General features: G+C 41.7%; 1 protein-coding gene across 1 annotated transcript in view; it reads left to right on the plus strand.

Annotated features, from left to right (window-relative positions):
• The window catches only part of LOC109530824 (pleckstrin homology domain-containing family A member 7-like), an 82,617-nt gene that overhangs the window by 27,726 nt on the left and 32,449 nt on the right, over window positions 1-22,442 (plus strand). The window contains exons 4-5 of the mRNA XM_019894722.1: window positions 14,748-14,831; window positions 18,948-19,065. Of these exons, the coding sequence (XP_019750281.1) occupies window positions 14,748-14,831; window positions 18,948-19,065 (202 nt within the window). The remainder of the gene's footprint in view (window positions 1-14,747; window positions 14,832-18,947; window positions 19,066-22,442) is intronic.

Consider the following 22,442-nt stretch of genomic DNA (forward strand, 5'->3'; position numbering starts at 1 on the left):
CCCAAAAAAAAAAAAAAAAAAAACAGGAGCAGGGGGAAGGGAAGGACTTCCTTTCCAGGTGTGCAAACCAGTGCGTGGTTTCATCTGACATCATTCCCGGAGCCATTCGGGGACAGTGATTAATGTGAAACTATCGAAATAGAAACAGCACTTGTGGACTTGTGGGGAAATTGAAAGAAAGCATCATGTGGGATCAGTCGGGATACTGCAATCACATACCACAGCCTGGATATCCCTTCTACCATGCTCCTTGCAGGTATGCGACCTACTTACCGACATTCCAAATCGGCTATCTGAAAGGGCGGGATTAGTTGCTGTCTTGTTAATTCCGACAAGTTTGTTTTAAAGGGTTTACAAACGGTTACCCAAACCTAGTTGGGGCAACGTAACTCGGTTGTTAGAGTGTTTTTTTTTTTTTTCTCCAACCTGTAGACAGCTTCAACTCTCAGGACCTTGTTGAAGATTTTTTGTGGGCTTTGAGTACCTTGAAGATAGAAAAGCACAACAGTGAAACCCCCGTTCATTGCGAGGGACACAATTCAGACCCTCCGTGATAAAGAGAAACCATATCATTTGATCTATTTCTAATAAAACCTTCGAACAAACACATTTGAACTTTCTCAACACACTTTTTTTAAACACATTGTGAAATTGAAGAATTTGCAGCATAATGGAAGAGCAACATAGTTTGGATTGCTCAATAAATGAGAATATTGCAGAAAACTTCATTTCTATTTCTCTTCAGTAGTTCAAATCAAGAAGTGAAACTCAAATTATGTGGATGACTAAATTGTGAAAATTTTTTAAAATAGTTTTGATGTTCACAGCAGTGAACGAAAACCCCATATTCTCGAATATGTCGACACAAAATCAGAAAAATACAAGGTAAAAAGTCGCATTTTTTTTCATATTGGTTGCTTTATTCTTGTTTGAATTTTAAGAGGAACTTATGTGTCTGTGGTGTACCTCAGGGGTTAGTCTTCACACCTATTGTAAAGTACGATCTTGAGAAAAATACCAAGAGAAAAACCTTGTCAATACGTATCCAACTTTGTTTCATATTAGTAGAAAGTGGACATAATTTTCTTCAGGTGAATAGCAAGCATGTGTAAATTACCAGGCATAATGATTAATGATCTTTTCGACACAAGGAAACCAAAGAATTGTGTTAATGTGGATGGAGGTTCGGATTCTGGATTCTTGTTTGAATTTTGAAATGACATTCTTAATCTGTGGTGTACCTCAAGTGTTTGTCCTAGGGCTTCACTTTTATTCTAAGTTAGCATCTATCACAAAAAAGTAATTTAGTTAACATTCCACAAATGTACCCTAGCCTGAGGAGCCGCCCCTCATTGGCTTATCTGCATATTGTGTGTAGAGACGCTGACGCAAGTTCGCTGCAACCCAACCCAGCATTACTCCTCCGGCATTTTTGTCACGTTTGCATTCATAACCAATAGTTGGCAGAGAATAAGCCCGCCATTCTTTATCAATGTTGACGTCCTTTGAATAGCTCACGAACGTTATTTATGCTATTGTTAGTAGGATTACCTGTTCAAAACGTAGTTCCCACAAAATCTTGTTCATGGATGAAACTTTTACCAGGGAAGAATGTTTTGGCACAAATCATCGTTAATCGAGAGGGTTTACTAGGTCATTCGGTGACTGTTGTGGTCAAACTGGTTATTCCGGACTTGTTCATTGTGCACTCGGTTCCAACCGAAATCCCAAACCGGTTTTACCTGTGACAGAAGATGACTAGAAAAGTGCCTTTATTGTTCCTCTGCGTCATGTAATTTACTTAGCTGTTAATGTCTTTCCTGAAAAAAAAAAAACCCCAAAACAAAACGGCGAACAGCTCAACACAACCATTATTGTAATCCATTCTATTGTTGGCTTACGACATTGGTCCTGCCATCCAGCTCCATTCCCCGAGGGGTTGTCGGCCAACAAAGAGCAGACCCCTGCCCACGTCTGCCTCTATATCAAATACTGCAGCAGCCATGGACCCCTGACGGCTACTGGAGCGCTCCACCACTGATTCATTGTAGCTATGTGTTATTCATGCAGCTCTGCAACGTCTTGAATTAGATTTTTCCAAAATGAAGCCCTAAATGAGCTCTTAAGAAAGGGCCACTTTATTCTTCAATCCGCTCTTAAAAGTTCAATAAAAAGTCAGACACACAAACAAAAACAAGTTGAAGATGTTCAGTAAATATTTCATTTTGTTGAGTGTTTTGTGAGTGTGAGAAAAAATGCTGCTGGCCGGAACTACCTTCACAGTAGAAATGTTTATTGTGAAATATTGCCCACTACTGGTCATCTTTCGTGGAGGAGAGGGCTTACATTTCATCCGAGTGGCGTTAAAATAGTCTTAAATTTTATTTCCATTAACCAGACGCCCTGGGAAAATAAGATTGGTGGTCGGCCCCGTCCATTTCGGGAGGCTTCCATCAAACTAATTTTCTCCTTTTGAAAAATAACGTAACAAGACTGAACCCTCACGTAATTGCACAGAAGCCATCATAAATCTGTCAAGTACGGTACAGCAAGGATATCATAGTTTAACAACAATTATGGAAGAAAAAAACAATGCTACAATTGAAAAAAAAAAATTTTCATCTACGAGATAAAAGTCTAATGGACCACAGCGCAAAGTTGTGCAACAATAAAATCGACATTTTGAATCGGATGGCAAGTAACTGAATCAAGCAAACTGATGTTTAAATATATTCCTCCGTTTTTTTAAATCCCGGTGTTTATTTGTGAGCAGCAGTGGAGGCGGTGTTGGTCGGTTGTGATCTTTGCTTCGGGGCAGAGGGAATTAACCGCGGAATGACTCACAGCTTGGACCGCCGGGCTGGTCGCCGACCAGCGATATCGGCCAGGAAGTTTGTCCTCATCTAAATAAACCCTCTGAAACAACTCAATTGTTGCTACTCACGCCTACTGCAGTATCCCACAAGGACTGAGTCATCCACGGAATTGTCTACCTGTAGAGCATCTGAAATTTGTTGCATTTCGGGAATTTGAGGTAATTGATTGAGATGCTACTGCTGTCTCATTCATTTTTTATTTTTATTTTTTTTTCCAAATGACTGTCCTTCAAATGACGCTTCACTGTCACTGTGCTTCATTTAAAATTTGCTCCTCACTTCGATTGTTAATCCTTGCTGCAGATAGAAAATCCCATTGGGGGCTTCCTGTTCACCTTCAATTTATTCCAGTATTAAGATAAAATATGAGTTAGATATTTAAAGTCGTCACTCTGATAACAAGGAGGAAATTGCTCGTTGAAAATAAAAGAAAAAAACAACAACTCCTAATTGTAAAGCATACTTGTGGCCCAGTAGTGTAATTATGCTGTCAGAAGATTTGAGCTAGTCCACTAGCTTGATAGTTCGACCAATTGCTTGTTGGCTTACTTGCCTGTTACCTTGATAGACATTCAGCTGCCAGGACATTTGGACTTTAACCACATAATGTATGATATACGGTAGCCTAGCAGTTTGCCTGATAGTGTACTAGCTAGCCTGCTCATTAACATTTGTTGGTTAGCCACAAATTCTTTTAGTAAGTCCTCTAGCTCGTTCATTAGCCAAACGATTTGTTAGTCATACTGGCAGGACATTTGTTGTTTGACAACAAAACCTGTAAAATGGTCCTTTACCTCGTAGGTTAGCTCATTTGCTAATGTGCTCATTAGCCAGTTAGCAGCGAATAAGTCACAATTGTGCATATAAGTATGTAAGTCTCAAGTCTTAACGTTCAAGTTTTCCGCACATCCCATGTTACTGTGAAAATTTTTTTTAAAGGTTAGGTGTGAATTAAACTTGGCCAACGATCTTTTGAGGAAGACACAGATATTGTTACAGACAAAGATACAGTTTCATAAGGTCCCAAGCAATCTTCATATTGCCTATTACTTTATTATCTTCTTCAAATGAATAACCTACATATAGCTTAGTTAATGTTTGACCAGCTGTTGGTTATCGAAATCAAAACTTGTCTATTCTTAGTTTTAGCCGAGCCGTGTCCCAAATGCTGTTGATTTACTCTCAGTCAGACTGGTCAAGTCATGTAACTCAAAATCAGGAGGTATTGTATTGTACAAGTCCCCCACCTCTCCCAGTTAGCTTGCGAGTCATTTAGCTGCCAGGTCTGACCGGTGTGTGACTTATCGATCACCTCCGCGGTTCTGAGAGCCTGTTAATCATTACCTCATCTGTCAGAGGACTCGCCTACATTTTTCGCCCGAATCCACTTCGTTGGAATGAAAGTAGTGCTTGCTGACCAGACTTTGATGCTCGCTTCACTAATCCAGAATAAACTGAGAGGGTCAGCCTAGCGCGGAGGTGAGCGTCAAGATTTGTGCGTGTGTGCATGTGCGTGTGTCGGTCTGTGTGTACAGTACCTGCCACTAACAAGGCTGGTATTCCATTTGCTATTCCAATGGCAGACAACAAACGATTGATCAATCATTAACATACATCTTGGAGAGTGTGTGTGCTGGTGTGTGTCTGTGTGTTATGTATCGCGTATTTGAGCACGATTTGTGAAACCACCAAATGTATTGAGAGAGACCATGGGTGAAAAACTGATTGACATTCAACAATGAACTTGTGTGTTGTGCGTAACCGCATTGTGTTTATTTAGATTTTGTCATTTGACTGTTCTTTCTGTTCATCTATATATACTTTGTAGGTGTTGGTATCATGTTAAACAAGACAAATTAAATTGCTGACAAACATGAATCATCAAAGATAAAAAAAAAAGATTGGGTTTGTATGTAGAATTTTAAAGAAAAAAGGCTGTAACGTAAAATGAAAAGGAAGCACTGAATACTTGACAGACGTACAGTACATTCAAAACTACATTGTTGTGAGGAGACTACCGATGTGCTCCAACTCTTGTTTTCTCCCTGCTTGGAGGCAGTAATATGATGTTTTTCAGCCGATGATGGATGTTGCTCTTCAATATTTACAGCATGTACGTATGTATGTGCGTGTGCGATATCCTGCTGAGTAATGCTTGTGACAGATGAAACTCTTTCCAGTGTAGAATCATTTACCACCTTCACTACCACCGCTGTTTCGGATTTCTAAAAGGATGCTGAAAGAATTAAAAAAAAAAGTGCTTAATCAATACTGTAGGCTCAAGTCACTTTTAGGCGGACACTCAGCACTTGCTGCCTCGAAGCCACGATGAACCTTTTATGCAGAAAACAGCTGAGGCATATGGCGACACGAGATCCTGGCGTAATGTATCAAATACTTGCTCGACAGTGACAATTTCTTGCGGTGAAAAATTTCTACTCTTCCATGAACAACCCAGGCTAAATTTGGCTCCACTGCGACGCGCTTGTCCGTCACTCAAAAATGTTTCACTTGAACATACTTCCTTCACACCAATTCCTCGACATTACCACTTTCCTATTTAGAGTAGCTTTAGCGGCATCTTGCGACATCCTGGATTTTTTCATAAAGTTCATCATAAAGTGTAATATAAAACATCAACAGTGGAGTTTTCCGGCGTCTAGCTGAACCCTCCCCCTCCCAAAAAAAGACAACAAAAAATTGAATTCATGAATAACGAACTGCAAATTGGTGAGTTTTCACTCATGATTTTTGGTTTGTGCGATCAGTTCTGAATTTCAGCATCTCACAGATGCTATGGATGCTATCGTTAGCCGGCTCGGTATGTTTGCCCCCTTCCCTCTGGTGACTTGCACTGTGCACACCGGGCATCCTATCCCAGCCGACTCCTGTCCTTCACTCTGGATATTTTCTCTTTTTCTTGATGTTGTGTGGTGGACACTTGACACTTTGACAAGCGGTCCTAGCGGAATTACACCCCAAAGGTCACGATGGCAGTCCACTCAGACGGAACATTCAGCATTCCTTGACACAAGACTTGTTTTTTTTTTTTCCCCTCGACAATGACATCTGACACTGAAGCCCGGAACTAACACTGGCTGTTTTACTGGGCAGCCCGTTTAGGCCGAAGAAAAGATGGGCTGTATTAATGGCGCCCTCCACTGGTTGTCGCCAAATGCATTCCACATACTTTGTCTCAATGGAATTACTGCAAGGTAATTCCAGCCTACTCGTCGTTCTTCATCTGTGTCTCTGAAGAAAAACTGTTGGGCTCTCGTAGTCTCTAATCTTGGGCCCAATCCTAGACAGAACTGGGTTGTGGTCTACTCCAGACAGGAACGTATTGGAACCTAAATTCGGCCTGGGTATATTCGTGGATGGGGGATTTGGGATGACCGACATTCGCTGAAAAACACAGTATTTGTCGACGACACAAACATATATAAAAAAAAAAAAAAAAACTCGGGATGCTCCGATCAATCGTTGGCCGATAATTATCAATATTCTTGGAAAAGTGCACAAAATTTGGCTGCTGCGGCTTTAAATCTGGTCCGCTTTGTTGTTCGGAAATGACTTTTTCCATTGTATGGCGCAATTATAAGGGGCTTAGAATAGAAGCTACAATAGTTCTTGCGGTTGCGTTATGCATCCACTAGATGGAGCTATGCTAAAGGTAATACAGTTCAATACAATACAACTTTATTGATATAGAGCATTCATAACCGCTACAGCTGAAACAAAGCGCTTTAACATTTAAAATACTACATCCAAGAAATAATATTGATCCATATATAAGTCGCATCGGATTATAGAGCACACTATTGGCTTTTGAGAAAATTGAATGCTTTTCAGTGCGTCTTCTAGTGCGGAAAATACGGTACTATATTTTCATCTTTATAAGCCGGTTTCAGGATCAAGTTGATTTTTAGACCTTCTACACAGTGTCTGCAGTCATATTAGCAAGGCCGCCGATGACTTGTATAGTTTATTGCGAAGCACCCAGAGATGATAAAATCGGAGGCGCCGGTGTGTGTGTGTGTAAATGTGTGTATGTGCGTGTGTTACATCATAATGGAGCACTGTTGGCCAGCGAACTCGTCATTTCTCACCGACATGGGTGCTTTACGCAGTTGTACCAGCGGGCTATTCTCACTGTCAATGCTGGACAGGTCCTTGTCCAAAGCACACAACGAGGAGTTTAAAAAGTGCAAATGGAGTCGGCTCGGGAAAGTATGTGTCACACTTGCCGCCTCATTAGCACCCTGCAAACACTGATTGAATTGAACACAATTGAACAGGGAGTCGGCCATTTTGGTTTTAAGCAGGGGGTAACTTTTTATCTCTGCTATCTGTCCTGCCTGAGAGTTATGCCCCTTTGAAGTAATTGCTGTGTCGTGTGGTTGCACTGTTAAGACAATTCAGACTTTTATTTTGACGTGTCTTTGAATGTTGTAGGAACTTTGCGTCTTTCCGTCTTTGAAGGAGTAAGCATGCTAGGCTGCGGCACAGCAGAAGCAGGTAGTAGACATTCAATGGAATGGAAGTAGTGACTGCATGCTAGCCACTTGCGCTGCGTGCACGTGGTTGCTTCAGAATTCAATGACTGTAAGTATTGCTTGATGTGTGTATGTTAATTTGATATATATGAATTATATTGGGCGATGTTTGCGAGTAAAATACAGTGCCAGTCGCACAGTATCGCTGTTGCTAAATTTAGTTTGTAATCACGTCATGTATCGTGAAGGATACTTTCACTTCTTTTATCCGCGTTTCTGTTATAGTTTTGCTCCAAGGCATTGTCAACGTGAGAAAGTCAGTGAAGGGGCAAGGACGCTCATCTTTATAAATGTTTTTGAGATTAGCTTTGAAAAAGGGAATTTGAAAAAATTAACCCTGATACCAGTTTCAATTGAGACATAAATGGGTGAACATGTTTTCCATTACAGGATGCATTAAAAGTCTCAAAAATTCATGCCTGAAATAGGAAGTCTTAATTTTAGTTTGAAGCAGCCATTTTTTTTCACTATTTCTTTTTCACCATTTTTGGATATGGGTAAAACAGTGACCAGTGACACACCGGGGCGTCCGGCATGAATCATCCCTCTCCCAATATATAAGTAGTGATAATATTTTCAATCATTCAAATTTGGCAGTGCTGTGAACAGCATTCTTCTCTGTGGTGCGTCAAATTTACAAAAGACAACTTTTTTTTCTGATAAAGGCCCCTTTTTTTCCCCCCTCTACAAACTCTGGCTTTGATTTAGATGTGATACACACACTCACACACAAACGTGGATGCACATTTTGTCTCCTTTCAGACCGGTCCCTTCAGCACACTGTGAAATGTTTTGAATGTGAATGCGTTACCGACTTGTTAGCATGCCAGGCTGTCAGTCGCCATGCCGACTGCCTCTTTTCCTTCCCCAAAGCTCTACACACACACACACACACACACACACACACACACACACACACACACACACACACAAAATATTTAAAGGAGGTGTTGCTGGAAGTACTCTAATCGCCATCTGCAAGAACATCCCAGCGCTGTTTGGAAATATCTATGGCGCTGGACATGAAAGTGGAGGGGCTTATTTTAAGCTAAAGATGGTTTCATGTAGATGTTACCATGGCAACAAGATGTCCTGCAGCAGTCTCCTGAGGGGCCAGGGTTGGTAAGTGGGAGGGGGGCTACTTATCATTTGTTTTACGGCATCACAATGCAAAGTAGTCGCGGCTCAGGCTGCTGTTTTCTGATTGAGCGTTCGTAACGCGGAGCACCCGACCCACTCCATCGCATCCCTACACCAGATGCGAATACAGACACAATCAAGAAAGCTCATCAGCGCTGAAGAATCGGCGTGGTGCTTCTCAGCGGCGCTACAATTAAGTGCCACTTTACAGCCCTCACCCAAGGTGACAGGGGGGCTGAAAAACATAAAGAGCAGCGGAAGCAAGACCCAGCAAAGTGGAATTAAGAGCTTTGAAATGATCACTGAAATGGGCCTGAGGCAAGAGCACAATTGATTTTCAACAATGTCTCCTGAAACAAAGTTCAGCGTCACTTATTTGTTCCTCAGTTCATGCAGAAAAACCATATTTACCGTTGTAAAAATAGGTACTGTATTTTCCGCACGATAAGACGCACCTAAAAGCATCCAGTTTTCTCAAAAGCCGACAGTGTGCCTTATAATCCGATGCGGCTTATATATGGATGAATATTCTGATTTTCCCGGACGTATTATTTTAAATATTCTGGAAAGCACTTTTGTTACAGCTGCAGAGATTGTGAAAGCTCGAGATAAATAAAGCGATATGAATTGTATTTTATTGTATTCCGTTTAGCGTAGCTCCATCTAGTGGATGCATATCGCAACCACAGCCACACTTGTAGCTTCTCTTCTATGCGCCTTATAAGGCGGTGCGCCCAATATATGAAAACAGTTTCAAAACAGGCCTTTCATTGAAGGTGCACCTTATACTCCGAAGCGCCTTATAGTGTGGAAAAGACGGTATTCATTTTAACCTTTGCAACTCTCTTTGAAGAACCATTTGCTACACCATGCTCAATTCGAATCCCAAAAGCCAAATTTTAACCTTTTTTCGGTCTCTTCCCATCAATCAAAGTCTGACTCTCAAAAGCATGGTACCCAACGATTACGCTGCGATGTCGCGGTGTGTTAAGAATCATTTTGCATCTCCGATCTGCTCGGAAAACTGGCCAGGGTTGACAGTTGAATATGACACCACACTCAAAAAGCGTAGAAGCACACCAATGTTCATGATTTCCTCAACCGGTATGATACGTAGTTTCTCAACAAGGTCACTTTGGGAAAAAAATCGGTTCAGATTACAATAAATAGGTGTTGAATAAACATGATATTACCATGACCTACTGACAACCTTTTATAATTCTTGTATTTGTTTTCAGTTCTTATTCCACCAGCACTGCCGACAATGGGATTATGTTTTAGCAGTCGCTAATGCCTAATTTACATGAATGAAGTAGAATTAAGAACATAATCCTCGGCCTCTTTTCACTCTTCATCATCCATCCCTCTTAATATGTAACCGACGTTCGTGTTCCATCCGCTAATTAACATGGCCGCTCACTCCTGTAGCTTATATTGGAAAAGTGACTTCATCGTGGGGTTTTTTTATATTTGTTTTTTTTTTTGTAAATACTGATGTCACATATTCTGAGCAGCCCGGAAGGTGTGTTTCTCTTGGAGCTTCCACGTCTGAATCTTTGTGTTGTGCCCGCGGGGCTTCTCTTTCTCCACGTTTTGTCATTTGTCATCAGCCAGAGCGTTGGAGTGTGTGAAGTGCTTACGGCGTGAGACGAGCTTTAACGCCTGTCTGAGTGTTTCCCCTCATTTGTTGTCAAGTTGACTCACACATTGTTGAGTCTCCTCAGATAGATAGATGACAGATAGTCGGGTAATGATGGTGTCCTGACAGCCATATCCAAGCAGAGAGTCGAAGAGACAGTGCTTGATAAATTGGAGACTACCTGTCATTGAGATGATGAGAGCGGCAAGTGTCACGACTCTTTCAATTTCACTCAGGTTTTTATGAATGACTTTTTTTGAACGGGATTAAAACTACCTTCCTACCAACAGTATCCGTTAAGCGCTATAATTTAACAACCTGCCATTAGTTTTCTAGCCAGCTACAAATCCGATTCCAACCGTTCTCCTATTTTACGCTTCATAACACATTTCGATAGTCTCCAGGTCTGGACTGCAGGCATGTCAGTTTACTACCTGCACTCTTTTACTACTAAGACACGCTGTTCTAACACATGCAGAATATGGTTTGGCATTGTATTGCTGATTGAAGCAGTAGGGCGTCCATGAAAAAGGCGTTAACCTGGATGGTACCTTTCAGCATTAATGGTGCATTCACAGATGTGTAAGTTACCCATTCCGTCATCTCCAGACTGCCAATTGTGCACCTTATAATATATACTTCTTAAGTTTGCGAACTTATCTTCCAGGCGACTGTGAATTTGCATTCAGTCACTCGTCTGGTTGAGTTGATGAAGAGATTAAAAGAGAATTTGCAATGCGAGCGCAGCTCACTTGAAGGATTTCTCATCACTCATTAATAATTAGAACCGCTCCACATTACATCTCGCAGTTTGGCAAACATGCTTTTCAAGATGTGAGACACCTCCGTGCTCCATTACAGGCATCCTCCTTGGTTTTGATGTAGAAAATGCAATCTTAACAAGGCAATAATAAAGAGCATTAAAACTCTGATGTAATACTGTGTATCATAGATCGTAATTAGTACGACTTGAAGTTCACTCCCAATCAAATGTTTTATGTAGCCTAAAAGCTTCAGACGACTATTTTCTCAAGAGGCCAACAGGTCATGGAGAGAAGTGTTGTACGGTTCATGGTGAACGTTTGAAAAGCCTCCTGGCTGGTCAATAGGTCTGCTCTACGAATAAAATATATATTTACCCTTAGTAGGTCATGTCAGTCGCCGATGGACTTGAGTCGGAGTTAGGAAAGCGCGGCCACGAGGAGTGCAGGGCCTTTGACTGTAAGGGAAGTCAGATTCAATGTCTGGCGAGAGAGAAGGAGAGAGAATCAATCTCAACTCGACTCTCGTGTCGTCTCAGAACACGTTTCGCCTCTCATCTGCGTAGGCCACATCAGTTCATGCAACAGGCTAATTAGGACAGCACTAGTGGTGTCCGTAGGAAACCCAACAATTTATTCTTCAGGTTAGAGGTATGCCCCTAAAGCCTTAAGTGTGCAAGTGCGGCGTAGGTGTGTGTGTGTGTGTGTGTGCGTGTGTGTGACCATATCTGCATGCTATCACTCCATGTGAAACCTCATCAAGAGATGATAGCAGCAGCGATGTGGAGCTGAACCAAATGTGTCAGTGCCATATGCCCGCTGGAATTCACTGACAGCACAGGCCTGGCTTGGAACTCAGCATGTTGATTCGATGTAGTGTGTGTGTGTGTGTGTGTTTGCATACAATACTGCGTCTATTTCCGAGCGTGCCGGCGTACTCGCGGCACATTTTCTTGCTCGGAGGGACAGAGAAGTGGTGAAGGCGCAGAAGTTATCATGCGGGCGGAAGGTAAACCAAGGTGCTGGCATACTGTCAGGTTTTATTTATTAGCTGTGGTCTTGGCATGGCAAGTGTGTGTCCGGATGGATGTTAGTTAGCGTGTATGCTGTGCAAGTGTGAGTCCGTGCCCATCTTCAGAGGATTTGTTGGGCCAGCAGATGTTCTAATTTGGAGTTCAGATTGTGGAATATTCAGCCAGGCAGCAAAGTTGGATGACTCACTACTGGTTCAGTTGTGCGCTCCAGAATTTTGCAAATATGCAGTCCTTAAACCAGCTTAACTAAGCATCATGACATTTGGTCAGCATGTCTATCATGAGTAGACACACAAAACAGTCTCAAGATGCCATACCTGAATAGATACAGGAAGTCAGACATCTTGGTTTGAGGCGGCAATTCTACGGTCAATTTGGCCTGCTCAAAGCCACATTTGTCAAATTCATATCAAGACAGTCGTGCACCCTGTTTTTTTTTTTTTTTTTCTTAAGCATCTGAAGGCTTGTTCACTGAGCACCATGAAATTTGTTACCCATATGTTACTCAGTCTGTCTCCCTCTATTGGTCATTGTTATTTTTCATATTTCTTGGATGGCGGGCTGTGACTGTGAAGACAATTTCCTTGTGCGTTTTATTCCATACTTGACCAATAAAGATGATGATGATTCTGGAGACAAAAACAGCAGTTCAGTTGCCCTGAAAAAGAAATGACTTAGGTGAGCGAGAATATCCGCAACCATCATTTTAGGGGACACGTCAGTTAGCCTGCTCGTGAATATTCGAGATCAAGTTGACGAGTCTTATATTGTGGGACCACGTTTCTCTGATCTGTCACCTTCCTTGACTTTTTTGGCTTGATCGGGTTAATTATTGTCCTGACTGTACTTGCTCTCAACCAGCACACGCACACTCACACAAAACATGCGCTGGAATGGGAATGACCTTGTCTCTCTACACGCCGCCCCGCCTCGCTGCACTTCAAATGCATTTCGTCTGGAAAAACCTTTAAATAGCCCGGGCCTTTGACTCCACAACACCCACGACCAGATAACTTGTCGGCCACACATCTGGTTTGCTGTCTAAAGGACAACATGACATCAGTTAAGGGAAAAGGTGCACATCCATTTCCCATTGATGGCCAACGATAATCTGATAAATATATATATATATTAGTCAGAGGATATAAATTCATGTCAAATGTTTTCTTTCGTGATGGATGTTCCTGCGAAGTCATGTGTTCCAGCAGGTGCAGCATTGCTATGTCAGATCATGTGTTGTACATGTGTGTTTGCATGAGATGGGGACGGGTGGGGGGGGGAGGGTGGCTACTTTATGTCACACAAGTGCCGCTCACAAACTTCTCCCCGTGTTTGGGGGTTGGATCAGAACCCTGCTAAAATAAACAGCGTTGACCAGCATGGTTTTGTTGTGTTTTCATGCTGGTCTGACACCAGCAAGACTAGCAGCAAAAGCAAAATAAAACTGCCAAGATTCAAACACTCAAACCTTGCTCTACCAACTGAGCCACCTAGCAAGACCAACAAGTTGTCGTTACCCTGCTGGTAGTTGGTGACACCAGCAAGATTCCAGCTGGTCACCAGCTATCTCCAGCTCCTGGCAGGGCCCCAGCAACAGGCTGCCCGTGTTGGACAGCTATTGCTCAGTTTATAGAGTAGGTTGCCCAGTGACCGAAGGTTTGGTTGTTCGAGCCTTTGTTGTTTTGTTTTGCTTTTCCTACTGGTTTTGCTGGTGACATCAGCATGAAAACACAACAAAACAATGCTGGTCTGTTCGTAGCGTCAAGAAGACATGGCTGAAAAGAGACAGGATGTCTGCCATTTTGGTTAGAAGCTAACATTTTAGCGTTAATTTCACCCTTTACAGGGGTCCTTCAAAGTTGAATTTGTCCCATTGCTACTAAATTTCAATTATCAATGCTTGACAAATGTAATTCCAAGATGTGAATTTTTTCTGCGTCGGTGTGGTACGGTCGAGAAATTTGATGACTTGCCATCGGTTCAGAAGTGCACCCGAGCATTTTAAAGCCTCTGAAGCCAGTTTCACTTCGCAACATAACATTTGTCAGCGATGAGTAGACTCATAAAAAAGTCTCAGAAACCATCACGAAAACACAAATCTAACCTACATAAAATTAATGCTATCTATATGACTCGAAGACAAGAATTCTACAGGGGGTTCTCCAATTTATTTATTTTTTTCAAGCTATAGGCCAACACACCGTCAATTTAAAAAAAACTTATTTCTAATCCGACAGTTTGTTTTTTCTAACATTGTTCAGTTTGGTGTTCTTGAGACACACCAATCCAAAAGCACGCAGCTCAGTTAGCACAGGTTAACACTACAAGCTAATGCTACAACTGATAAACAATACTGGACACTTAATAATGCCTTTGTGCATCCTCATATAAGGAAGGGACTTTATCATGATGTCATGGCATTGCCTCATTGATTGCTTGATGCCACCTTCACAGCAACAAGGTTTCTTTTATGACTTACTTTGATGTATTAACTAGCGGTAATAGTGGTCGGCCATGTTGTTTATCTGTCTTTGAATACCGTAAAGGCCCAGTCCTGCTCCAGCCAGTATTTTGTGCTGAGTCCACACAGGCTATACACTGGCGAGGACAGTGGGGTGAGTGGGCGTGGGTGGGCCTATTGTCGTCCCAGTTGTGGTCGGTCTGTTTGATTTGTCATCGTGTTGAGACCAGGGGCGAACTTTGCTCACCTCTTCCCCTGTCTTATTTTTCTTTGGTTTCAGCCATAACCAGAGAAGCACCACCTTTCGTCATCCCGTGACCGGGCAGGTTTCTCCGGAGAGTATCGATTTCTTCCTTCAAGAACAGTGAGTGATGCTTTGTTGTTTGTTTTTATGCTGAGGCTGACTGCTCTTTAAATTCATATTGCCTAATTTGTCCGTAGCGCCCAGAGTGTTTTTTTTTTTTTTTTTGGTATTTTGTTTGTCATTGTCACTTTGATCTCTCTATGTTTTTTTTTCTAAATAAAGAGACAAAGTAGGAAAGGTTTGTTGGTCAAGGACGAGTCGTTCTACTGCTGGAGTGCTCTCATTACTTGAAATCAGGAAGCTGTTAAAAGCCCATTCTAGCTTTCTGTCTCCACATTGTAAATAGTGGCCAAAGTAATTTTTTTGGGGCTTTCTTTTTTTGAAGGAACACTTTAAGGCTGGTGTTGAATGCATATTTTTGACAGTTTGGTCACCGAGAGTTAGAGGAGGAGCTCAGTGTAGCCCTCGGTAAAAAATTAGCAAACAGTTTCGCATAGGTGAGCATAGTGCAATGACTAAAGTCTAAAATCTGCTGCCACCTCCTCTATTTGAATTTGTGTTCCAGGGTTTGAAAATGAAATTTCAACCATGACAGAAAAACTATATTTAGCCCGCAAAATTATAATTTTTATTTTATTTAGTAGGATAAATTTTAAATGACATTTTATAGCTTAATATTAGACTACACAAGTTTAATTTTATTTTGTTAAATTTAAATAAAATTTCAGAGGCACATATTTAATTAAAATGCATAAATTTATTGTAATTCTATGAAATGTAATCACATTTTTAATATTTAGCCTTGAAGGTTAAGGTTGGGTTCAGCCATGTTTCATATTTCGCTGTCTTGTGCGTTGACGTCAAGCGTGACACAGCTAAACACTTGAGCTTCGTGCATAAGTGTTGAATGCACTTTCAAGAACTTTAATCAACGCCACATGTTATCATTAATTTTGACCAATTTGACCAAAATAAATGGAATGCAGGAGCAGGAAGTAGTGGCGTCTAGGCCGCTTCCAAAATAAGAGACCACGATAAGGTGTTCTCCACATTGTTAAGTCCTGAACGCTTGAGCCACTCCACGCTTTTGTGATAACCCTTCTGAAAATGGCCAACGCACACTCACGCGCACATGCACGCTCACGCAGGTGGGCTCACATCAAGCTTTCAGATGCAGTTTCCACTCAGCAATGACAACCTGTGAGCTGTCAAGAGTTGACATGATATAATAAAAAAATTTAAAAAATAATCAACAAGTGCAGACTATGCTCGAGTAATTTGTGTGATGTGACTTAGGTGATTTTATTGAGTATGGAGCCATGAACATTTTATTTTATTTAATTTGAAGTAATTTGTGTTTTGTTGTGAATTTCATTGAACTTAATTAAATGTATTTTCAACTCTGATGTAATGTAACTGAAATTCATCTCTTAATTAGCACTAAAAATGTTTATAATTTAATTCCATTGGCCATTAAAATGAAATTGAGTTAGATTTGATTTGTAGGCCTGAAAATATAATTTAAGTTGATTTAACATTTATGCCTGAAAAGGTCATTTGAATTCATTTATTATTTACCCCTGAAAGTGAAACTCAATTTAATTTAATATGCCCACCGACTGAAATGTATTTTATTGTATATTTATTCCTGGATGGACGGATACTAAAAGATACTTTATATGATATGATTCATCCATTTTGAACACCGCTTCAGGGTCCGGGAGGGTGGTAGGGGGTAGTTGGGGCGGAGGTGGGGGGGGGGAGGGGTGCTGTAGCCTATCCCAGCTGACCTCAGGGGCAAGGCAGACTACATCCTCAATTGGTCAGCCGCATGGCACATATAGACACACATACACACACAGAAAATGGCACTGTATTCACCATCGCATCACGATCACAGCGGCTTGGACCAAGCCTGCTTGACGCCCACGCTGCTGCCGCTAATAAGACCGATCCATCAGCAGCCAGAGCAAGGGAACAATCTAACCTGCTGGCTGGTCACACATACGCGTGCGCGCACACACGCTTGCTCACTCGCTCGCTCAAGAGAAGTAGAGAGATGTTTAATGAGGAACAAGAGGGGCATGAGAGCAACCAAGTGAGACAGTGATGGAAGCGACATGTCATAAAGCATAAACTTTATTTTCTTCCTGAAGAGAAACATGTGTAGAAATCATCTTAAAATTATAGCGAATTCTAGCCAAAGCAAGAACTCTGTTGCTTTTGAATGAGATTAATGTCACCATGCTGGTTTTTGACTGTGGATGATTTCTAGTCATCGGCTGCTGATGTTATTCGTTACGCCGTCAAAATGGTGTTTTGCATTGGTTGATAGCGATAAGCTCAACTGACTTTTCACTGATGGCGAGCAATAAGAAACTCATTTCGCTGATCGCGTAGTGTTACACTCGCATTACTTGTGTGCATGCAGAGGGGCGTCGGGTCATTTCCCACTCAGGGACGGTGTGAATGTGAGCGGCTGTTCGTCTCAAATATGTGCCCTCTTGAGTGACGGTTCAGTTACCCGAACATGCAGCGTACAGTTTTAACTGCATCCTGTTAATTTTGGTTGTCCGCGATGCCGGTTATCCTTCATAGATAAAGTATGAGAGCAGCGATTACAGCAGTCGTAAAAAGTACATTGCACACATACTTTGTGCATGATGTGGACTTGTTCAAGTGTCCTCTGAATGTGCACGGTGACGTTAACCGGGAATAACTGGCGAGAGGAGCTTATTCATTTTATGATGTTCCCTTGCTTGCAGTGGACATTTTGGACTGGATTATATTGAGTACACGCGTTCAGTTCTACAAAAAAAAAAGCTTGAGATTTTTTCTTTATCTTTAGCTGATTTTTTTTTTTTTTTGCTCCACCTCCAGTATTGGCTGTGATTCGACCTTATTAAGTGTGCCGTGGGTGTATGCCTGCTTTCAAATGTGCACAAAAGCACAGACAGGAAGTATAACAATCCCAACAAAGGAAATGTGCACTATAAGTGTGAATGGCACAAACAAACAAAAAAAGCAGACACAGTATGGGACTGATGTAGACCCGTTGATTTTGATATTTATATATTCAACATTTCCTTGAGAAATGTAGCTTTGTAAGCGAGGAGACGTGTTAAAAATTCCCAGGCAGCGATAATGTGGTTTGTCTCGGGAGTGGATGTTTTTTTTTTTCCCCTTGAAAATGCCGTTCCGGTGAATGTGTGACGCCCGCCTGCCACTCGCCTCCCTCGCAGACCAATTCAGACTTTCTTCAGTCTTGCCTCATTTCCTTCAGGGTGAATTTTCTATCTCTATTGTTTGAATGATGCCAGACTGTAGAAGTGTGTGTGTTTGTGTGTGTTTTTGGACTCAAGAGTCCAATGGTCGTCTTCTAAAAATCTGTGCAATTAAATCAATGTAAATTGGAATGATATAATGTAAGGACTATGCAATGTGTGATCAATACTGTTTGAAACACACTTCTTGAAAGCAAACCAGTAATGTACTGGAACATTAATGGCTAGATTAGAGGTGCATAGACATAAAATATGGTCCTTTGCAATATTAGAGAGTGGTGTTTATTTTTTCTGCTCTGTGGGAGCAACGCTGATGACCGTATTTTCCACACTAAAAGGCGCACTGGATTATGAGGTGCACCTTCAATGAATGGCCTATTTTGTAATTTTTTTCATACATTGGGCACACCACGTTATAAGACGCAATCTCCAATGCATTCACTAGATGGAGCTACGCTCAAGTAAACACCAACAGAACGATTAGATGTCAGTAAAACATATTTAATAAAGCGGCGACACAGTTCACTTAACCAACAGCAAGTTATAACATTGACTCGTTAACGGTGAACTCTCTTGCCGCTGCTCTCTTTCCGTGTTCAACTGCGTAACCGATCGCCTTAAGTTTGAACTCTGTGTTGTCAGCATGTCTCGAGCAAGGAGCCATTTTGGGATCGAAATATTACCGTAGTGACCATACACAAGGCGCGTCGGATTTTATGGCGCGCTGTGAGCTTTTCAGAAAATGGAAGGCTTTTAGGTGCGCTTTTTAGTGCGGAAAATACGGTATTGGAGTTCAGTTGGGAACCTTCACTGCATCTCTTCCAGTAGATGTCACATTGAAGGTGCCTATGTCTAAATCCGGGTATGAAAAATTGTATGTTTGTGTTTGCAGGCTGCCGGGTCCTCGCGTCATGTCCCAACCTGGCGTCGAGCAGCTCTCCAGCACCACCGTCAGCGATGTCTCCACCGTCACCACCTCCTCCGCTGTGGACGCTGCCGCCAGCTCCAAGGTCAGTGCGAGGACTGATGCATTTCAGCCAGCAGAGGGTGCAATTTCCCTCGGAGGGCCGTTACGACAGTGAACCCGAATAAATTTTTAATCATTTACATCATATTATTACTTGTTCTCACACACACACACACACACACACACACACACACACACACACACAAAATGATGGCTCACCACGTTTTAAATCAGTCAAGTATTTGTTCAATTATTGTTCAAGTGAGTGTAAACCGTGTCACAAAATTATTGCAAAATGTTACTTATTACATATGACAATTTGAGATTTCGGTACACATTTAAGCAAGAGTCATGGAAGTTCTCACATATGATTTGTTTTTGCCGGCCACATAAAATTAGGTGGCGGGCCGGATCTGGCCCCCGGGCCTTGATTTTGACACCTGTGCTCTAAAGGCTAGCAGGGTGCTTTAAATCAATGTGGCCTTTTCAGGTTTGCTGTTGATGTCATTGAAGTCCGTATTTGCTTTTTGAAAAGAGGCTGGCACGAAAATGATTTTTTTACCCTTCCTGTCTCCTCTCTGACCTTCCCATAAAATTCTCGAACATTATTATAGGACAATACCTTTGCCAACACGGGGAGTTGGCGTTGCTCATAGTGCTGCAGTGCGTCATCAGTTTTAGTTTCACATAGGACCATGCACTTCCTAACCAGATGTATGACAAAAATGCGATTTTTAAATATGGACAACATGGAATGGCATGCTCTTCATTTTCATTGCGCATTACGTCGCAACGAAATTTGACTTTGAAAATTCTTTATCCTTTAAATATATGTTAAATATATTTCATTTTTCGTAATCCATTTCTCAACGCGCATATGGAAGATCTGCTATTCAACAACAAAAGGTTTGACGCAAACGACAAAAGAACCCCGCACTTTGATTTGGAACGTGCTCGAAAGGGTGTTCGAATATGAAACCTCTGTAAGGCAGCTGTGCTAACCGCTAGGCCACCACGCTGCCACTATTTCGTTACAGAAAACATTGGTGTAGAATGCAAAAGACGATTCCAAAACTGCTGATGTGTGCCTCATTTGCTTTTGTGCGTGAGCCGAGTGGATGCGCGCATCCACAGGCGCGAGAAGTGATGAAAAGACACAATAGCGCCTGCTTGATTGTTACTCTTTTGGCTCTTTTGTGTCTTTGGCCTCGCAGCCATCGCAGCTGTTGCCAACGTGATCAAAAATGAGAAAGCGCTCCAAGACTTTCACGTCATTTCACTCGACGAAATCAAAGCCAACTTGCTTGTTGTTCTGCACCCCTGTCAAGTATTTCCTTCTATTCAGCACTCGCTTTTCACTTTGTGACATTTCGTCAGTGTGTTCACCACATCTTTTTTTTCAGATTTCTTTCGTGCTCTTTCTTTTTTTTCCCCCCTTCTCCATTTGTTTTCGATTTGCTTTTTTGCTTTTTGCTTAGTTTTACGAATTCCACTTGTTGCTTATTGTTATTCCTTGTCACCCTTTCTGCATGTCTTCTTAAAAAGTCAACATTTCAGCCTACAAGAACTCTTTCAAGATGTCACTTTTTTTTCCATTTTCTTGTCTCATCTTTGTGGCTGTCGTCCTTTTGCCATTTTTTAGCTACTCATTCATTGGCTTCTCCTCCACGGGCTCATTTATTTTTCAGTCTGTTATCTCTCTCTTTTTTTTCTCACATTTAAGTTTTGCCCCTCGGTACTCATTTCTTTTCGACACTATTCCTCCTGACGACTATACTATCTCGTTTTCACACGTCGCTGACTTTGTCCTCTGTAAATTGCTTGATTTGTTGATGACTCATGCTTCCTTTTTTTCTTTTTTTAATGGTAAACCTTTTTTCCATTCTTGTCTTCACCACTGTTTTTTTGGGGGGGTGGGGCACTGCATTTGCTCCTCATTTGTTCTTTTCACTTTCCCCTTCTGCTATTCTTTGTATTCCCCACTTGTTTTTTTTTTTTTGTCTGAGAATTACTGTCCTTTGCTACTTTTCTCTTATTGCTATTCATCACCACCTTTACGGCGCTTGCTTTTTCACTCTGCTGCCTCTTTCTCTACACCACATATTTTTAAGTCAACTTTTCTTGTTTGTTGCCCACTTTAAGACACATCTTCCCACTTTTCCTTGTCCTTTATATTCTGATCTGATCTTTTCATCTCATATTGCCAGAATAGCGAGTTGGGAGGAGGTAGAAATATTTTGGGGACATGAAGCAATGCTTTTCAATCTCTTCATTTCATGGGGTCATCAACAAAAGGTGATGTCACGTCTGCGGATCGAAATTCAGTCCATTAGTTTGCATTTTCTCCCTATACTGGCTTGTGTTTTCTCCGTGGACTTGCTCCTTAATTGACGACTCCAAATTGACTAATTTGTCCCTAGGTGTATATTTTGAGGAAGAAAATACACATGCTTGCATGCACTTTGGTGTGACTTCCTGTCCGATCACCAGGTGCACCAGCCCTAAAATTGAACATGTGCCATGGGTTGCGACGGCTCAGTGACGGGGCATTCATCAAGACGCCCCGCCATCGTAACCGTGCCCTCTGTTTGCCCCGTCTGTCGCTTCCGCCCCAGGTGCTCTGGCTCATCACCACCCCTGCCACAGAATATCGGGGGAAATTTAGCTGTCTCATAGTGACAAGATTTTCAGAGGAAAAACGAGCCGTCCTCCTCTGTGTGGCACGCTGCCGTGGCAGAAATGAATCACATTCATTCCACATCTGACATAAACATCAGAGCCCGCTCGCAGACCCGCGTTGTCGCACATTCCACCTCGAATGATGTTTCACGATTCTGCCCCCTTGAGCTCTTATTTTCTCTGCAGCGTAATTCATGTTGTTCACGAGCTGCCAGCGTCACCTCGATGGGAAGCATCAAAGCTAGCGAGCGCCATTTAGAAATTCCTGCTGTGCACCGATTAATCCCTCTGTTGCGAGTTCTGTACTTTGAAGGCATCACTAGATGATTAGACTTTATTTTGTCAAACAATTGAGTTGACACTTTGAATTCTTCCACTGGTTGTGAAGAAATCACTTTAAAAAAATGCACTTGACGATTTGTGCTATTATATATAGTTTGTTATGAACAAAATGGTTACTCAACCATCGATGAATCATTTAATCTTGACACCAAAAAGTCTGAAAAATTAAAGATTCCGAGCCGATTTAACACATTTGAACAACCTAGTTTTGGCAATGTACAATGGTGGCAAAAAAAGTTTATGCAAAATGGCTGCCTCAATCCAAAATGGCTCACTTCCTGTTAAAAATAATGGGCCCTGTTATGCCAGATATTCCAACCAATTTTATGTAGATTTGTGTAACTGGTATATGAACCCAGAAAACCAAAACTCTCAAATCGGGGTTGGGGTTCAGAGCTC

The sequence above is a fragment of the Hippocampus comes genome, unplaced genomic scaffold, assembly GCF_001891065.2.
Source record: "Hippocampus comes isolate QL1 unplaced genomic scaffold, H_comes_QL1_v1.1 scaffold319, whole genome shotgun sequence".
Classification (NCBI taxonomy): Eukaryota; Metazoa; Chordata; class Actinopteri; order Syngnathiformes; family Syngnathidae; genus Hippocampus; species Hippocampus comes.